General features: G+C 34.9%; 1 protein-coding gene across 1 annotated transcript; it reads left to right on the plus strand.

The window, feature by feature from the left end:
• Positions 1-1,031: 1,031 nt before the first annotated feature.
• LOC142618793 (chloroplast envelope quinone oxidoreductase homolog) lies at positions 1,032-14,923 on the plus strand. The gene is made up of 4 exons (XM_075791814.1): positions 1,032-1,328; positions 7,817-7,958; positions 9,324-9,415; positions 13,979-14,923. Exons 1-4 carry the CDS (start codon positions 1,263-1,265, stop codon positions 14,666-14,668), a joined length of 990 nt encoding a protein of 329 aa, XP_075647929.1. The 5' UTR covers positions 1,032-1,262; the 3' UTR covers positions 14,669-14,923.
• The last annotated feature ends 3,925 nt before the right edge of the window (positions 14,924-18,848 follow it).

Genomic DNA, 18,848 nt, shown 5'->3' on the forward strand with positions numbered 1-18,848 from the left:
TTAACCTTTTTTTTTTTTTGCTGGCAATATCGGTGGTTAGTTTAGGAATAAGAAAGAATTTTGAACAATTAATTTTTTTTAATAAAAATAAAAGATAGTGATTAGAAATCAGGGATTTTTTTTTTTTGAATTCAAATAGGAGAACGTGTACCTAGAATTTGAATAGGTATGCTAAATTTTGGGAAGATGGATGAACGTGGGTTTTTTTATTTATTTTTAATTTAGTTATTTAATTTAGGATATGTAAATAGTGTGTGGAATATATCTAAATAGAGATAATGTATGTGAATTTTTAGGAAAAAAAAAAAGATGTGTCAAACTTTTGAAATTTGTTAAACCATTTAGTGATAAAAAGTTGTAGACAATTTCATTTTGGCAACATTTTAGTGGGGGTTAAAAGATGTTTTTACTTATAAAAAAAGTGCATATATCTATATATATATATATATATATATATATATATATATATATATATATTTTGATAACTATTAGTTTTACTTATTTATTTTATATTTAGTTTTTTGTTTTTGGATAAACTTGGGGTGTTTTTTTTTAAGGAAAAAATAGCAGCAATGTGGGATAGTGGAAGAGTGTTCCAATTTTATAAGCAAAATTTTAGTGTAAGTTAAAAATGTATTTTTATTGGATTATTCTTTAATTTTGTCTCTACTTATATAGTAGTATAGATAAATTAGATTATCAAAATAAAAAAATATATATATAAAATAAAAACAAAATTTTTTTTTGCTACAAAATAGAACCACTAAAAAAAAAAGTCTCATCACATGTGCAAATTGCGTGAGATGAGGCTAGTAAGTAGATAAAGCAATTTAAAAATTAACATAAAGTGATCTTATTTTTTAGCTAATATTTGTAAATAAAAAATAGTAATAAAAACAAAATTATGCTAGTACCACATAAAATGATACAACTTGTACCATAATTCGCCAAGGTGGCAAATCATAAGCGGTAAAAAAAGGTGACCTCATATCGAGCTATTATCATCTCTTTACCCCCTCACAACTCTCCACATAATCTAGTTGTGACAGAAGTTGTGCCGGTATTAGGTGTCACAAGCATTATTCCTATAAACGTGCTATGTATGCTCTGAGGTTGTTTGCCTATTTCGTTCCCTCTCTCTCTCTGTACACAAAATCCAACGCACATTTGAGTATCTACTTCTAGGCCGTGTCTCTCTCTCTCTCTCTCATACACACAGATACATAAAAAACTGTGGTCTGTGGACCTTCTTATCTGTGAGTATGGCAGGAAAGCTTATGCACGCGGTTCAGTACTTTGGCTATGGTGGAGGAGCATCTGGTTTGAAGGTTATTTTCATATTCGTTTGTTCATTTTTACAATCACCATTGAATTTTGTCATCTGGGTTTATCCATATTTGTGAGTGGTTTCATGATTGCTGATTACTACTTGTGTTTAAATTTGAACTTTTAGATTTGAAAAAAGATTGCAGTTTGCAGTTTAAGATTATAGTATGAGGGTTAAATTCAAGACCCATTTCACCACTCTATGTAATTCTGTGTCTTTGTTTTCAAATCATTTTGGCTCATCATGTGCTACAGTGCGAGGTTAAGATCAAAAAATAGGAAGAATTAGGATGTGTATAGGTGACCTTATTTTGTTTGGCTTGTTTATCAAGAGGCTTAACTTTTTTTTTTTTTTTTTTTTCTTATATGTGAAAATTAATTGAAGCACTTATATATATATATATATATATATATATATATATATTTTTTTTTTTTTTTTTTTGTAACGAAAATTTTTTATTGGAGACTTATTATGAAACTGGGTTATCAGGGGTTAAAATGATTTCATTTGTATAAAATATTTTGTAGTTTGGTGTTAGGTGATGACAATGATGGGCGATATTATATAGCCTTGTCAATTGTCATCATTGCTTATCAAGAAAAAGAAGAAAAAAGATGAGCACTATTCTATCTTTTGTGTAAAAGATAAGGAAATGGTCACTTGTGATGGAAATCCAAAGTCCACCTGTCCAATTCACAAAATTTGGAATTTCAATAAAATAAGAATTTTAAGAAGGGATGAGTATTGTCTCTGTATGTGACAATTTGGGTTTTTTTTTTTTTTGGGGGGGGGGGGGGGGGGAATTATGTGGTTTAATCAATAATGTTCTCACTTCTCACATAATAATGTAGTCATTAATAAAATTATGAAAAGTTACCACTGAAAGTTTTCGGAGGTTTGCTTTATAAATTTTATCCATTGGAGATATGACAGAAACTCATAGTTTCTGAACTCCCATGTTTGACCTCTAGAGATCTCCTTCATATACAAGCTTTCGGGAAATGCTAAATGTAATCTAAACTTCAAATCCAAGAATATTGAAGGGCTTTTTAGATGACCGAGCCAGGAAGATTAATCCCTTAAATTCGTAATGAAGGGAAAGAATCTTCAACACAAAGAAATCTGAGTCCTCATATTATGGAGTAGAATTTTTAAGAGGATTCCTTTGTATGTGTTTGAGTGTACCACTTGTATAAACCTAATCTAGGGTAAATATTTTGTTCAATGTATAGTAAGTCCAGAATGTAGAATTAGCGAAGGCGCCTACATTTTTTTAGGCTGCAAGGTTCATGTGATTGTAATTTCTTTAGCAGTTGAACATGACTATTTTGGAATCTGAATGGTGGATACTTGGCTCCTGTCAAATTCATTAAACTTGAGTTATTCAAAATTTTGGAATAATTGGGTTTAAATGTCTGGCAAAAAAAGTTGTAGGAGATTAATATATTAATTGGGCGCATTTTTTTTTTTTGGATAAGTAATAAATTTCATTGATAGAAAAAACAATACAAAAAGCCAAAGCATACATGACATGTATTAAGGTAAGTAAGTGAACAGACAGAATTAGGAGGCATAAAAACTACATCTATCAAGCAAATCGGACAAAGAAGTAAAAAAAGAAGACAACTGATGCATTTGTCCACCCAAACAAAGTCTGGAAGAAGGACATGTTCCAAATCCTATTTCTATGTTTACTAAACTTGCCTTGCTAGTTAGCTAGAAGCTCCACTACATCCTTGGGCATAACCCAAGATATCCCAAAAAGTGTAAACACCATGGACCATACTCTGCAACTCTCTGACTTTCGGGCAGTGCAAGAGTAAATGATTAATAGTCTTCCCTACCCTCTTACACATACAACACCAATCAATAACAACAAGCTGACGCCTCCTAAAATTCTCATTAGTCAAAATTCTACCCGATGCCACCGTCCATACAAAGAAATTGATCTTTGAAGGCACTTTGGAACTTGACACAGTCTTCTAAGGAAAAGATAATTGGGAAGGGGATTGTAAAACTTTATTGTAGGATCTAACATAAAAAATTCCTTGAGAAGCAGGTTTCCACCACAGCTCATCCACCCCTTCCCCTTTCTACACTCCAGATTACAATAAGTCCATAAAGGGGGAAGCAAACTCTTAACTCCCAATCTTAAACCGATGGAATGGAGTTAATATTCCAGTGGTAGCTATCCCCGAGAAAGAAATTAGCTCTGCCACTGATGCATCTTTGTATCGAGCAGTTCCATAGAGCTCTTGGAACATCTCCTTTAGAGGAGGTCCTACACACCAAGGATCATGTCAGAATTTAATAGAACTGTTCCCCACCTTAAAACTAACATAATGGTGAAAAGTATCCCCCCCCCTTCCTTATGTTCTTCCAGAGGCAAACCCCGTATGGCCCTTGTTTGCTATTGGAACACCAGCAGCGCCCCCCCCCCCCTGGCCCCACCACATATTTCCATAATTTGTGTCAATAACCCTTCTCCACAGTGCTTCTCTCTCCAGAGCATACAGTCATAGCCATTTCCCCAACAACGCTGATTAAAGAGAACCAGATTTGGAATGCCTAGCCCCACATTTTGGAGTGGCTCACATACATCCATCCAACTCACCAAGTGGTACTTGAATTCATTTCCCAACCTTCCCCATAGAAAATCTCTTTGTAGCTTCTCTATATGTCTAGCCACACTCAAAGGGGTAGGAAACAAGGATAAATTGTAGGTGGGTTACATGGGTAGTCTAGACAACGTGCTTTTAATCAATGTGATACTTCCCCCTTTAGACAAATACATCCTTTCCAACCAGCCAACTGCCTCTCCTTGTCTCAACCCTTGAGAACTATGAAAAAATCCTCTAGGGGTATCATTCACAAGCACAAAAGGTCGAACCATGGAAATACATATATAAATCCAATGTCTCTATTTAGACAAAAACCAACATCGACGAAGCATGTGCACCAAGAAATTCTAGTTTACGTGGTCATGTGCTTTCTCCAAGTCTAGATTGCACAAAACCCTTGGTATTCCTGACTTAAGATGACTATCTAAGCATTCATGGGCAATTAAAGCTGAATGCAGAATGTGCCTATTGCTAACATAGGCGTTTTGAGGAACTGCCACCACCTTATGAAGCACCAACTGTAACTCGATTGCCAAAACTTTAGCCAAGAACTTGTAAATACCTATAATCAAACTAATAGGACGAAAGTACTTAATCTCGATCACCCCAGGTGTTTTTGGAATAAGAGAGATAAACGTGGCATTAATGCCTTTCTTAAAGGTGCCATGCCCATGGAAATGATGGAAAACCCTCATAATATCTTCCTTCACAAAACCCCCAACAACTTTGCAAACAGCCATTGTGAAACCATCCGGATCTGGTGCTTAATCCCCATTCATGTTCGACACCGCCTTATAAGCCTCATTCTCCTAGGTCATTAGAATCCTCCAACTTAATGGCTGGAAAATTTAGGCCATCCAATAAAGGACGTCAAATGCCCGGTTCGGAGTATAAAGCTTTATAGAAATCCACAATCTTCTCATTATTAGTCTTTTATTTTTGAGCTCCTCTCCATCTACAAGTAATCACTCAATAAAATTATGATGATGATGTGAATTCGCATGCCTGTGTAAAAAACTTCGTATTTCTATTCTCTTCCTTCAAGAGCACTCTTGATTTTTGCATCCAATTAATCTCTCTCATCAACAGGATCCGTTCAAGCTCTGCTTTGGCCTGCTCCCTTTACACTTTTTCATCATCCAGGAACACTCTAGTCTCCTCAATCTCATCCATTGAGTTAATACTTTACAACAAGCAATCTTTTTGTCGAGTAATATTACCAAATTCTCAGATGTTCCACTTTTTCAAATCAAGCTTCAAGGCCTTCAGTTCATTTGCAAGAACAAAGTTAGGGGACCATTAAACTGATAGGAATCTTACCAACCTTTCACCTTATCTACAAAAACGTCCACCTTAAGCCACATATTTTCAAATCAAAACTGACTCAGCCCCCATTGTACAACAGTGCATACCAGTAAAATAGGTTGATGATCAGACAATAGTCGTGGTAGACGCCTCTGGGTAACCAAAAAAAGAAGCTCCTCTAAGGACAGTGAGCAAAAATCTATCTATACTAAAATGAGAAAGACTATTGGACCAAATAAAATTTCCACCCTCCATAGGAAGATGAGCCACCAGACCGTGAGAGAAAATGAAATCAGAGAACCGTTGCATGGTACTTCCCACCATCTAAACAACCCAGCTAACTCTTCCCAAAGTAATCTCAATCTCCAACCACTTCATCTACTTTCTCCGTAGTCCTCTTGTCCCACATTAACAATATACCACCTGAGTCCCCTACAGAATCCACATACAACCAATCTACATGATGACTGCCCTACAAGCTTCTCAACAAATTACTGACTCTCAATCTCTCAAAAGGATCATTCAACCCACATATTCAAGGTTTTATGCTTCAAATGCATAGCTCTGTACTTGCCCACCTGGTATTAGATGTTTTTCTTCTGGAGCTGGCTGCCTCATAATTTACATTGGTTATTAAATTCTTCAATTCTCTGGAACCCATTGTCTCTGCATTACCTTTTTAGACTTTCTTAGGCTCGGATCAAGACTCTCATCCTCCAGATTTGCTTTAACTGCACTAAACAACTCCAAGAAGTCCTCCTCAAAACCATTATATTTAACACCCAGAAACTAACTAAAACCCTTGAATTTCTTCATCACCCAACTGGAGTGTGATTGTTTGGGTCTGTAGTCACTGCTAATATGCTGACCTCACCCGCCACCAGAATTGTCATCCATGGAGGCTCGACCCAACCCATGTGAAGCCAAATCGGCATCTGGGATTGAATTAGGTGTATATTAGAAAACCATATGAAAAAAGCAGCATAAATGGTCATCTTGAATTTTTTTTTTTTTTTTTTTGAATAACTATAGTTTTTTTAACAAAGCTGAAATTTTATGTTAGGAAAAAGATTGGGGATATGCATGTGATGAGGGGGGGGGGGGGGGGTGAGTTACACAGATCACTTCAAGGTCCAAAGAGTAAGTTATTGGTGCTTTGTTGCAGAAAGCTCTTTCTGTATGTGGGGAGCCTTGAGGAATAATACTAGAATGCTGGATATGACGCTGTGAACCTTTTCACCCCTTTCCTTTCAATTCTTTTTTCTTGTTTCTTCATCTTCTCTTTCCTACCCTTATCATTTGGAAGCATTTGTTTTTACATTATACATTGCTGTTTGTGAGTATGAGTACAACCTTTACGAATTTTAGACTGCAAGGAAATTAGATTCCTGTGTGTGGTAACAAATATATTACGCATTTGATGATGCATCATCATGAAATAACTGTTCTATTAATACTATTAATGTGCATGGTCCAATATGGGCAGTGCCATAGTTTGTCATCAAACTTGCCATTTGAAGGATTTATTGACTGATATAACATTTTCTTAGGAACATTATATCCAAATATTGTCTAGATATTTGTTTGCTTATTTTTTCTTCTTTTTATTTATTTTTTAGTATTTATATATTTTATAATTAGGAAACTCATATATGTGTTGAAATTCATGTTTCTGTGAGTTAATTTCATCCCTGCAGCTATTGAAAGAAGTAAGCAGATTTCAGGTACATACCTTAAAATAAATAATAGAATCATTCTTTAGCCTGGTCTGTGTTAGTGATGACAAGTTGAAGATAATGTCAAAGTTCTGTTTTTTCCCCCTCCAAACCTCAAGAGAGAAGAACTAAGGGCTCCGATGTGGTTTTGTTTGACAAAAAATGAAGAACCAGGGACTTCAGGTTGAGGAAAAAATTGAATTTGCTTTGATGTAGTTTTGGAATGGCATGGATCCTCATACCTTAATGAATTGGATTTGGGGTTACTGAAAATAGAGTTAGGGTTATGGTACTTAGGTGAAGTATATGATTTGACTATAATGCAGGTATCTCACCTCTACGATATTGTTCCTGTTGATGATGAAGCTTAAGTGGCTGAAATCAGGCTCGCATTGGAATGCATAAAGGGTTAATTTAATGAATGATCTGTGAACCGTGATGTTTATATAAATTTCCTTCCTTTATTTGGTCTCAGTTCTGATTGTAATTTTGGGTAGGGAAGCTTTTGCTAGTGAAAGTCCCATCTTGTGATTATGATATTTGTTAAAAACTTTATTGTGTGGCTGCACCTTGTCAGTACTTCATTCTTCTTTGACTTCCTTAGAAGCCCTGGTCTCAGAATAGTTAATCATAGCCTTTGTGGAAACTTAGTGACAGCTTGTGGTCCCAAAATCTTTCTAGTTGGAAACTTAAAGTTGTGATTGTAGTTTTGTGGTTTTATTTTCTGTAAATATTTTCCTTGCATTTGCTGCTTGCTTTACAGAGCTATAGTGTTAGAATTCTTTGAAATTATGTTAAGTGTACCTGTAGGTGCTTTTAAAGATAAATATATTTCACATTTATTGCAGCATGTTGAAGTTCCTGTTCCCATTCCAAAGAAGGACGAGCTCTTGCTAAAACTGGAAGCAACAAGTCTAAATCCAGTTGATTGGAAAATTCAGAAAGGCTTGCTGCGGCCTTTTATGCCTCGCAAGTTCCCTCACATACCTGGTAATTCTTTGTTGTGTGTGGTTCCGTTAACAGAACTTTTTTGCAAAGCCCTTTTTACCTAGGGAAGTCGTTTAATACATGCATTTCGTTGACATTTGTGAAGCTGAGCTAAGCCATAAGTTGACTTTTGATTTCCTGTTACTATATCAAAGTCTCAAACAGTTAATTTTTGACAAATATGCTGACAAATGGTAAGTGCTAAGCATGACTGAACGCATAATAAAATTTGTAGATACCCTGTTCAAGTTAAATTATAAAGAAAAAAATTATGACAGTATTTTATGGATGCTCCTTTAGTGGCAATTTGTGTATTAATCACAATGATGCATATACATGTTTCTTCAATACCCGCAGATACAAGCAGATACCAATAGGGAATTTTCTACTTTTTTCTTTCTTTTTCCAGGGCACAAGGATTGAATTTTGTGCTCTTACCCTCCCTTTCAAATCCCATGCTTGCAGCACCATGCTATGATGTGTTTCTCATTACATGTAAAAAATGTTTTCTTAATGTGCTTAACTTAAATGGCTTCATGGAGGACAAGGTTTCAGTTTTAAATGGTGTAACTCACCAATAATTATAAAATAATTAGAATAAAAGTGCTTCCTTACACCACTTTTTCTCCAAGTTAGTTTGAATTGGTGACTGATGCAGGGAGCATTAAAATCATCTAAGATTTTATTTTTTAATGTAAAATTAATTTTTCTTTTAAATTTTGAACTTGGTTTTAGTGGTGAGGGTTTTAAGGGATTTGATTTGATGTTTTCCATATTAGTGTAATCCCTAAAACCTATTTAATTTGTAGTCTTTTAATGGTCAAAGACGGTATAATTTGAATAAGAACAATATTATGATGATGACAAATGCCCTTTTTGGTGATGACAAATTCTCTTAGGTGTTGATGCCTATGGTTTGCAGGCAAATTCTAGTTGGTCATGCCTAGGGTTTTGTACGGTTGTTCCATTCATGAAATTTTATTTCCTATTTTCCTATTTGTGTTCTGCATCAGCGATTTGGCTGGTTCAGACTACTCAATTTGGCATGAAGAAGAACACCTTATTATTATTGTATGGATTTTATATTTAAAAGGGTAGGAGCATGTAACACCTCCTTCAATAAAAGCATGAAAATAGCCTTAAGATTATGAACTTTGAAAGCCAAAACATACATTTATGTCATTCATGTGGTGCTGGCGATTCTATAACCATACAGACATCATATATAAATGGTATTAATTTTTTAACTATTGAGTAGTTTAGTGATATATCTGTTGAACTGAACTTCTTGCTGATGGTTGATTGTTGCAAATTTTTGGGAAGTCTTCCATCTCTGCCTTTTGCTGAACATATTTTCTGTTGGAAAAGGTACTGATGTGGCAGGAGAGGTCGTAGAGGTTGGACCAGGAGTCAAAAGTTTCAAAACTGGTGACAAAGTTGTAGCTGTGATTAGCCATTCTGTGAGAACTCATTCTTATTCCTTTGGTTTTATATTTCCTTCTATTAATAACTTATATGTCATCCTTTTATCATTCTTATCTTAATAATTTAAATTAGAGCCTTGTCCTGAGTTTTGAGTTTCACTGAAGTTGAAGTGTTGAACCCACTTTTATTCTTTATATTTTCAAAGTAATTCTAATTTTAAAAAGTCAAATTAAAAGAAGGGAAGATGTGGGATTTGTCACAGTGATTATATTAAATCTCTAATTTTCTTCACCCCTTCCCATGTCTTTAACTAAATTGAAATAAAAAAAAGGGGGAATATTAGCACATCTGGGAAAAAATAAGTTATTTCTTTCAATGCACATCCTAAAACCTGAACCATATAGTACTTACTCCTCTTCTCTATGTGGTAGGACCTTGGGCCAAAACCAACTAATCCTTTAAAAAAGGGCGAATATTAGCACATTTGGGAAAAATAAGTTCTCTATCAATGCACATCCTAAAACCTGAACCATATAGTACTTACTCCTCTGCTCTATGTGGTACGACCTTGGGCCAAAACCAACTAATCCTTTTCTTGTACTGCTGATATGTAAGGTTTTAAATTCCATTCCTTGGTAGACAACAAATGCCAATTTTTTTCTTTGACAAGAAATAGACTTCTTCCCCAATCAAAGAAAACTCCAAGAAAGTAACCAAAAAATAGAAAATATATATTTTGTTCATGAAATTACTAGATTTACTAATGATTTTCTATGCAAGCCAAATAATAATAAAAAATTTCTGGGTCATTTTCAAGTTTTCAATCAAACACAAGAAAATCAGTTAGTTATTTTAAAATGGGAAAAAAGAAGTTCCTCCTTTATGTTGGGGTAGTTCACAATTTCCCCCTCAGTCTTTGGAAGAGAGCAATGTCCCCCTCTATATTTTGGAAATGAGCAAATTCACTCATTCCTGTATCATTTCAGTTAAATTTGATGGAATCTTTTGATTTCTAGCATATTTTATTGTGCAAAGTCTAAAATAGCCCCAACTAAATATGAAAATACTCCTAGTGTCAAACCCGGGTAAACACAAGCCGAATAATCTCTCGAAGTCTCTTGAAACCCCATATGGTCAATCTCTTGAAGTCAACAGCAACAATTTGCCTGGCATGGTAATGCTGTTCTTTTCGGGTTTCTTGCTGAGACGAAGCCAAAGTTGTTGGTTTTCTGACTATTCTCTATTGATGTTCTCTGTCATTGGCTTACGGTGATGAGGGTGTAATTTCATTCAATTTGATGGAGGGAGAGGGTTTGAGATTTGAAATTTGAGAACATTGGGAAATATAATATGGAGTTCACATGTACCTGTGTGCTTCTTCCGTGTAACAAGGTTTTGGCAGGGATAAATATCTTATTGGTTGAGGGGAATGGCTGGCAGCCACTTTTATTTACTTCTTTATATATATATATATATATGTGTGTGTGTGTGTGTATATATTTTCCGTATTTATTTTATTTGGAGAATGATTCATGTGTGAAATATAAATTGTGGATTTAAGTTTGAAATGGACGTGGATTACATTAAGAGAAGAACAATCCAAGAAATCCCAACACCGAGACTAATCTAAGAGAGTCCACTGACACAAATTTATCACTGAGACAACTATTTCTCAGTATCCTTGAAAAAACGCCAATTACATTCTATCTAAATAATCCACATAAAAAAGCTTGAAACCAAATTCCAAACATCGGAATTATGTTTCCCGAGCTATTGCTGCCAACAAAATAATAAGTCGGCAACAAAACCTGACATGACTCAATGAATTCCAAACAACTGAAGCATATGCACCCACATAGAAAGTGCTAATGAACAAAAAATAAGAAGGTGAGCCACAGATTCCTCATTACAACAATACATACAACACCGATTTGCTAAAGGGCAACCTTAAAGCATAAAATTATTTAATGTAAGAATCTGGCTATGAGCTACTATTCACATTAAAAAAGCCACAATTTTTAGGAACTTTTGCTTTCCAAATGCCTTTCCAAGGGAAAATAGAAGTAGGAACATCCAAATCTTACGGTAGAAAGGCCGAGTATCAAACCCGCTTCCATTAAGGCCCTAACATACACTATTGATTCCAACACCCCAAAGAATCCGAGATTGAATAAATTGAAGAAAGGAGAATGATGCCCCTAACTCCTAGTCATTGAAATCCCTATAAAATCTTAAGCTTCACACTCTGTCATTTCCACCCATTGGAAGACACAAAACATCAAAAAGACAAGCTTCCTTGTTGATTGAACACTCAAATAACCCAGGGTAAAGAGTTTTGAGAGGATTCTCCCCAAGCCACTTATCATGCCAAAAAAGAATATGAGAACCATCACCCACCACAAAAGATAAGTGCTTAGAAAAACTCTCCCACTTTTCACTAATGCTGCTCTGCCATAAACCACACCCATGGGCCCTTCTACAAACTTTAGTACTCCACCCCTTTCCCCTCTCCATATTTCATAGCAATAACCCTACGCCAAAAATGAGTAACTTCATGGCCATATCTCAAAAGACACCAACTTCCAAATCCCCAATCCACCCAACTCAAGAGGTAAGCTCCTTTTCCCAAGCCACCAAAGGGTATTTGAAACACTCCTCTGAGGAACCCCACAAAACATTTCTCTAAAATCTTTCTAATTTAGCAGCCATAGCTTTAGGAATAGTAAATAGCAAAAGAAAATATGTCGGAAGATTTGAAAGGGTACTTTTCAACAAAGTGAGTTTACCACTTTTTGATAATTACAGTCACTTCCAACCCAAAAGCTTCTTCTCCATCCTCTCCAAAATAGGATTCCAAATAGAAGCTGTCTTATACGGAGTACCCAAGTGCATACCCAAATATTTCGTAGGCAAACTACCCACCTTGCATTGAAGAATATTAACCAAAGTATGAAGGTTACTCACCTCCCCAATAGGGACAATCTTGCTTTTTCCCATATTCACCTTCAAACCGGTAACAGCTTAAAAACAATACAAAGCCAACCCAATCGAAAGCAACTGCTCCCTAGAAGCATCATAGAAAAGAGTGGTATCATCAGCAAACAGAAGGTGGAAAATAAGACCACTATCCTCAGTTTTCTTCAGAATCCTACTTAAAACCTTCATAATCAAAAGGAAGAGAATAGGAGACAATGGATCACCTTGACTTATACCTCGTTAGCTTCCAAAGAAACCAGCAGGAGATCCATTAACTAAACTGAGAAACGAACAGTAGTGACACATGTTACATGATGATTGTAGCTTCCAGAAATTGTAATTGATTATTTAATATAAGCAGGCATTTATCATGTGCAAAATAGAAAGGCAGGTAGTTACAAGCTCAGCTAACACATGATGATTGGTTGTATTTGTTAGAGAGCTGTTATTCTGTTTTCCCTAATGGCTAATTAGTTGGGGCTGTATAAATACAGAGCATCAGGTGTAAGCTGTAATTCAGATTAAGAGCAATAATAATCTCTTCCATTTTTACTTTACATCTTGTATTTACGTTTCCTTAACTTTGCTTAATTGAACAGTGCAAGGGAACAACACAATAATAAAATGGTGGCACGGCTAATTTTTAAAACAGTTGGAAATGCCTACTGCTGGTCAACAGAGATTTATTTTGAAATATAATTGCTTCATACAGTAAAATTATTAATGGTAATCATGTGGAATATCAAATACTCCAGAGGAAACTTATTGTAATTAGTAAGTCATGGATGCAAATCGTCACTTTCTTCTTCCATGAAGCTTGACCATATGAGAATCCCTTGTTTTCCCTCACTTTTAATTTATTGTTATAGTTAAACTAGCCTGTGTTGCTTTTCGTTTGATATCAGCAATAAATGTTTGGGAGTAACCTTACGAATGCATTTTCTGGAACCTATCCTAGAAATATGGGACTGTAAAACTGAGATATCTAGATTGTGGATTGTTGTGGCCCATGGAATGGGAATAGGAAGTGTATGCCACTTATCTGGGTATGGAATGCTGGACTTATATGTAAAAATATAGATAGTTTCACTAGAAGTTAGAATTTAATAAGGTAGTTGGCTAATAGTCCTTATTTAGCCCAGTATTAGCCAAGAATATAAATATATATAAGATTTTGATTTTATTTTCTATATTGCTTTTCAGAAAGATTATAAAAGAGAAGAAAAGGTTGAAAATTTTGTGATTTCCAGAACTAGTGTACTGGAATTTTTAATTCACCAGGGTAGTAGTGAATTCTTTTCACTAGGCTTTAACATACATTGACCTAGGCTTCCTTGAATTTTTTCTTTTTCAAAAGACTACTTCTGGATTTGGGATACATACAGTGGTTATCTATATAGCACATTCCATTCCTGATTTATCAGTCATCCATGTTTTACATTTTGAGGGTATGACCATCCTTGCTTTAGATATTATGTGCATGGTTTCTTGCATGATGTTGAAAAATTCCTTGTAGCAAATTGTGCGGAATTTCTGGTCAGTGGATATTTCAACTGTGATAATATAGGTTGCTGGTATTAGCCATACTTATTTTTGTCTGTTGTCATTTTATATATTGACAGGATGGAGGTGGATTAGCTGAGTTCGCTGTGACTAAGGAGAGCCTGACAGTCTCTAGGCCAGCCGAAGTTTCAGCAGCTGAAGCTGCAGGCTTACCGATCGCTGGTCTTACAGCTCACCAGGCCCTCACCCAACAGGCTGGGATCAAGCTTGATGGAGCTGGCCAGCAGAGGAACATTCTGATTACTGCCGCCTCAGGTGGTGTGGGTCACTATGCGGTTCAACTGGCAAAGCTTGGAAACACTCATGTGACTGCTACTTGCGGGGCCCGCAACATTGACTTTGTCAAGAGCTTGGGGGCTGATGAGGTTCTTGACTACAGGACTCCAGATGGGGCAGCTCTGAAGAGCCCATCTGGTAAGAAGTATGATGCCGTGATCCACTGTGCAAGAGACATTCCTTGGTCAACCTTTGAGCCTAATTTGAGTGCAGATGGGAAGGTCTTAGATTTAACTCCTGGACCTGGTGCCATTATGACGTTTGTTGTAAAGAAACTTACCTTCTCAAAGAAGCAGCTATTGCCTGTGTTGTTAAGTGCCAAGGGTGAGAACCTGGATTATCTTGTTAAGTTGGTGAAGGAAGGTAAACTTAAGACTGTGATTGACTCGAAGCATTCCTTGAGCAAGGCTGAAGATGCTTGGGCTAAGAGTATTGATGGTCATGCTACTGGGAAGATCATCGTGGAACCATGAGCCCATATGTAAGAATAATATGCTTGGAATTGTTGAGTTTGTATGTACTTAAATAGTGGTTTTTATAGGTCATGTACATAAAGAAAACATGATATATGCAGTTGAAAGGGGCATTTGACCTGAATCGATATTGTGAAATCATGAGTCTTAGGTGGTGATTATTTGTAGATATTCTGTCCACAACTTTGCATCGCAGAAGCACGTATGTTTGAACATTGAAGTACAAACGTTATGGAATATTTCATGTTTTCCCTAGTGTATGTGTTTCTCTTTTTCTTTTTCTTTTTTTTTTTTTGCATTGGATTTTTATTTTCTTGCCATATACTTAAGTCATTTACAATTTGAATGAACCTTTGATCTGCATAGTTTTTTAATCCGAAAGAGTCTGATATTCTATGTTAGCAGAGTATGATGAAATGCCCCATACATTTGAAGGCATTAGAAGTTGGCTTTTGCTGTAATAAGATTGCCAATTAATTAATGTTCAAGATACTAAACTGACATGCTCCCTGTCAGTTGTTGGAACAACGCGAGCTGGACCAAGACTCGATTCAGAAAGATGTAAGATATAAGCTTGTACCTTAGCACTAGGATTTATTTATTTGTATAAATCAACAACTAAGGGCCCTGAACGTTTACGTTGAAAACACTAGGAGATGTCAGTTTGAGTTATAGGGCTCTTGACTCATACACGTGGCTAGATGTGAATTAAGTATTTAGTTTATTTCTCTTTCTTTCAATTGAGCGGATGGTGACTTGAAAATTGTTTTTTCTTATTGCCTTGCACCTTTCACTAAATTTAAACCCTTATAGAAAGGTACATGCCACTGGTAAGAAAACTTCTATTGTTAATTATAGAATTTAAACATTTAGCGTACACTCTTATAGATAAATGAGAGAGAGAGAGAGAGAGAGAGAGAGAGTCTTTAAACCGTATATTTTACTTTTAACAACGTAATGCTTGTAAGCATGGTTTTGAGAATTGAGACTCGCTTAATAAATTTCATATTAAGACTTCCCACTTTTTCAATTAATGGTGATTCCATGCTAAAGAGGAACAAATTTCAATTGAATTTCATCCAAAAAGAAGTTTCAAATGAAAGCAATGTACCAGAGTAGATAGTAATGCAATGATTACATCTCTAATTACGGTGCTAGTGCTGCTGGTTTCACTTTGCTACAAAAAGGGGCTTTATGCACTAAGCCGGATCTTTTTGCTCAAAAGTGATTTTAATCTCAAGTTTGAAGTGACGTTTTTAGTCCTTAACAAATTTGAAGTGACCGCTTTTGATCCTTAAAAATATATAATTAAATAAAACTTAAAACTATTGATTTTAGTCTTTAACAAATTTAAAGCAATTGATTTTAGTCCTTATAGAGTGATGAAATATTAATTTTTAGTTTGACCAAGTGTTAAACTTTATTTATTTATTTTTGATAAGTAAACCCGGTGTTAAGCTTTTGAGATCAACAATGTATTTAAATGTTTTCTTCCCTTTGCCAAAAATATGTGACAAGAGAAGTAGTGCAAAATTCCTTAATGCTTTTCTTCTATAAAATGATAGGATATCGACAAGAAACAATGATTCTCTTTTTGCTACTTTGTGTCCAACTCCAAGACTTGATCAAGTTTTGCATTTGTTTTCGCTAGAACCCTGACAAATCTTTGCTTTCAAATGGATCATACAAACTTGTAGTCACCCCAACAGGCAGAAAATAAAATAATTTATTTTTCTGGAAACTTAACTATATTAACTCTCATAAGTCATAACCAACTCTATTTATTTGGGTCAAGTGAACCCTCATACATCAAATAAATGTATCCGATTTCATTTTTTTAAAAGAAAATTGACTCCTTTCTGAGTTTGCAGAAAATGAGCCAAAAAGTAATTGTTTTATTGTTTGGCTTTTCTTAAAAATTATTAATTTTTTTTTATAATTCATTATTATATGGACAAGAATTTTACTTCACGAAAATAAATATTAAATGAGAAAATATTATTAGTGTTTATTAGGAAAAAGCAATTAAAATTGTACATTATTAGTTTTTATTAGGAAAAAGTAATTAACTAATGAAAATAACATTTTTTTGAAAATAATTCTTATATAAAAAATATATAAAATAATTTTTTAATAAAATTGGATACAATACTTGAATTGAATAAATTTGAAATTTCGGAAACTCAATTGAACAAAAATAAAATTAGAAGACTAAAATAAATTTAAAACATACTTATAGAGCGCAATTTGTGTTTTAGCCTAAATATTATATGGCGAAGCGACTGATGTTGAAATGCAAGGTTTAGAAAAATAAGGTAGCAAATCGATAATTTTCCATCATAGTGTATCATTTTTATACATATTTTTAGTGCCACGTACACGACATTTTTATAATAACAATTTTAACAAAAAAAAAAAAAAAAATCAGGTGGCAAAGTTTAGTAACAAAATTAGTTGTAGCCTAAGGTTATGACTTTACTCAATATCTTTTTATTGGAGGTGAGTTTTAATAAATCCACTATTGGATTACATTTTTTCTCTATATCTTTTGATGATGCAAAGAAAATCAGTAGGCTGGATGCTTCGGACTTGAAAGGACTACTGGTTCTTTCTGCGGCCTGAAAAAAGAAAGAAAAGCGAATCAAAGGCGGCCGGGGCTGCCGGCCGAAAACCCTCCGATGGCAAAGTTAGTTTTTCTCTCCATGTTATGAGTTCCAACTTTTCTGAAGTAAAAATGAACATACCTTGGCCTTGCCCGAAACAGCCCTTTTATAGTGTTCTTACAGGCGGTTATCAAGATTGGAACCTCTCCTAGATTCGAGGAGAGGTAGGAATCAAGTGTAACTTGCATAACCGTTTGGGAGTTATGCTTCTGTTCCACAACGGATACCTGGCGGTTATGCGTGGGATAAGGGATTGTCACGCCATGCTCGGAGATTTTCCTAAGTGTGGTACCCTCGTCCTGGGACCCCTTGAAGGTGTACTGGTATGCGCAGGGGCTGTTTCGTCTAACAGACGAATTCTTTCAGGACGAGGTTATTAGCGATCTGGACGAGTGCATCATTCCGGTGATGCTTACCTCGTCCAGAACTCTTCTTCCTTCAACGAGGTAATTCTGGGTAGGTTCCTGAGGGTGTTTACGATGGTAGCCAGGTTATGGACGACCTTTATGGACGACTTGGAGATAGGCTAAATCAGCACCCTATCATCTTTCATGCTTGCAAAATTTCTAAAAAATTAAAAGTCAATAGCTATGTCATCTTGTTTAAATTGCAAGTTTTTATATTTTAAAACAATGCATAAAATTTAAGCTTATAGATCATATAGTAAATAGATGAGTTTCAGTTAGCTCAACTGGTAAAATCTCCGATAGTTGAATAAAAGATCTAGACTTCAATTCCCGTCTACACAAAAAATCGAGCTATCATTTTTTTTTATATACAAGATAGAATTTCTATTCTAACCTTTTTTTTTTTTTTTGAGAGAGTTTCAACCTATGGTGTTCGTCCCTGATGATAGCTCTTTATCGTCAGACCAAGACACCAATTAGTTTTTGGAGTAGGCGGAGATTGAACTCCAAATCTTTTATTCAACCATCAGAAATTTTATCAGTTGAGCTATATATGAGTGTGAAGTTTAGTAACAAAATTAGTTGTAGCCTAAGGTTACAACTTTACTCAATATCTTTTTATTGGAAGTGAGCTTTGATAAATCCACCATTGGATTACATTTTCTGTCTATATCTTCTATGCTTATAAAATTTTTAAAAAATTAAAAGTCAATAGCTATGTCTCATTTAAATTGCAAGTTTTTATATTTTAAAATTATGCATAAAATTTAAGTTTATAGATCATATAGTAAATAGATGTGTTCTACTTAACTCAACTGGTAAAATTTCTAATAGTTGAATAAGAGATCTAGACTTCAATTTCTGTTTACACAAAAAATGGGGCTACCATTAGGACACCATAAGTTAAACTTGAAACTCTTAAAAAAAAAAACCATATAATGAATTGAATAGATATTATATAATAATTTTTTTTTGAGAGAGTTTCAACATATGACGTCTGCTCCTGATGATGATACCAATAAGTTTTTAGTGTAGGCAGAGATTGAATCTCAAATCTTTTATACAACTATCAGAGACTTTACCAGTTGAGCTAACTAAAACTCACGATAT

This window comes from Castanea sativa, chromosome 12, assembly GCF_040712315.1.
Source record: "Castanea sativa cultivar Marrone di Chiusa Pesio chromosome 12, ASM4071231v1".
Classification (NCBI taxonomy): Eukaryota; Viridiplantae; Streptophyta; class Magnoliopsida; order Fagales; family Fagaceae; genus Castanea; species Castanea sativa.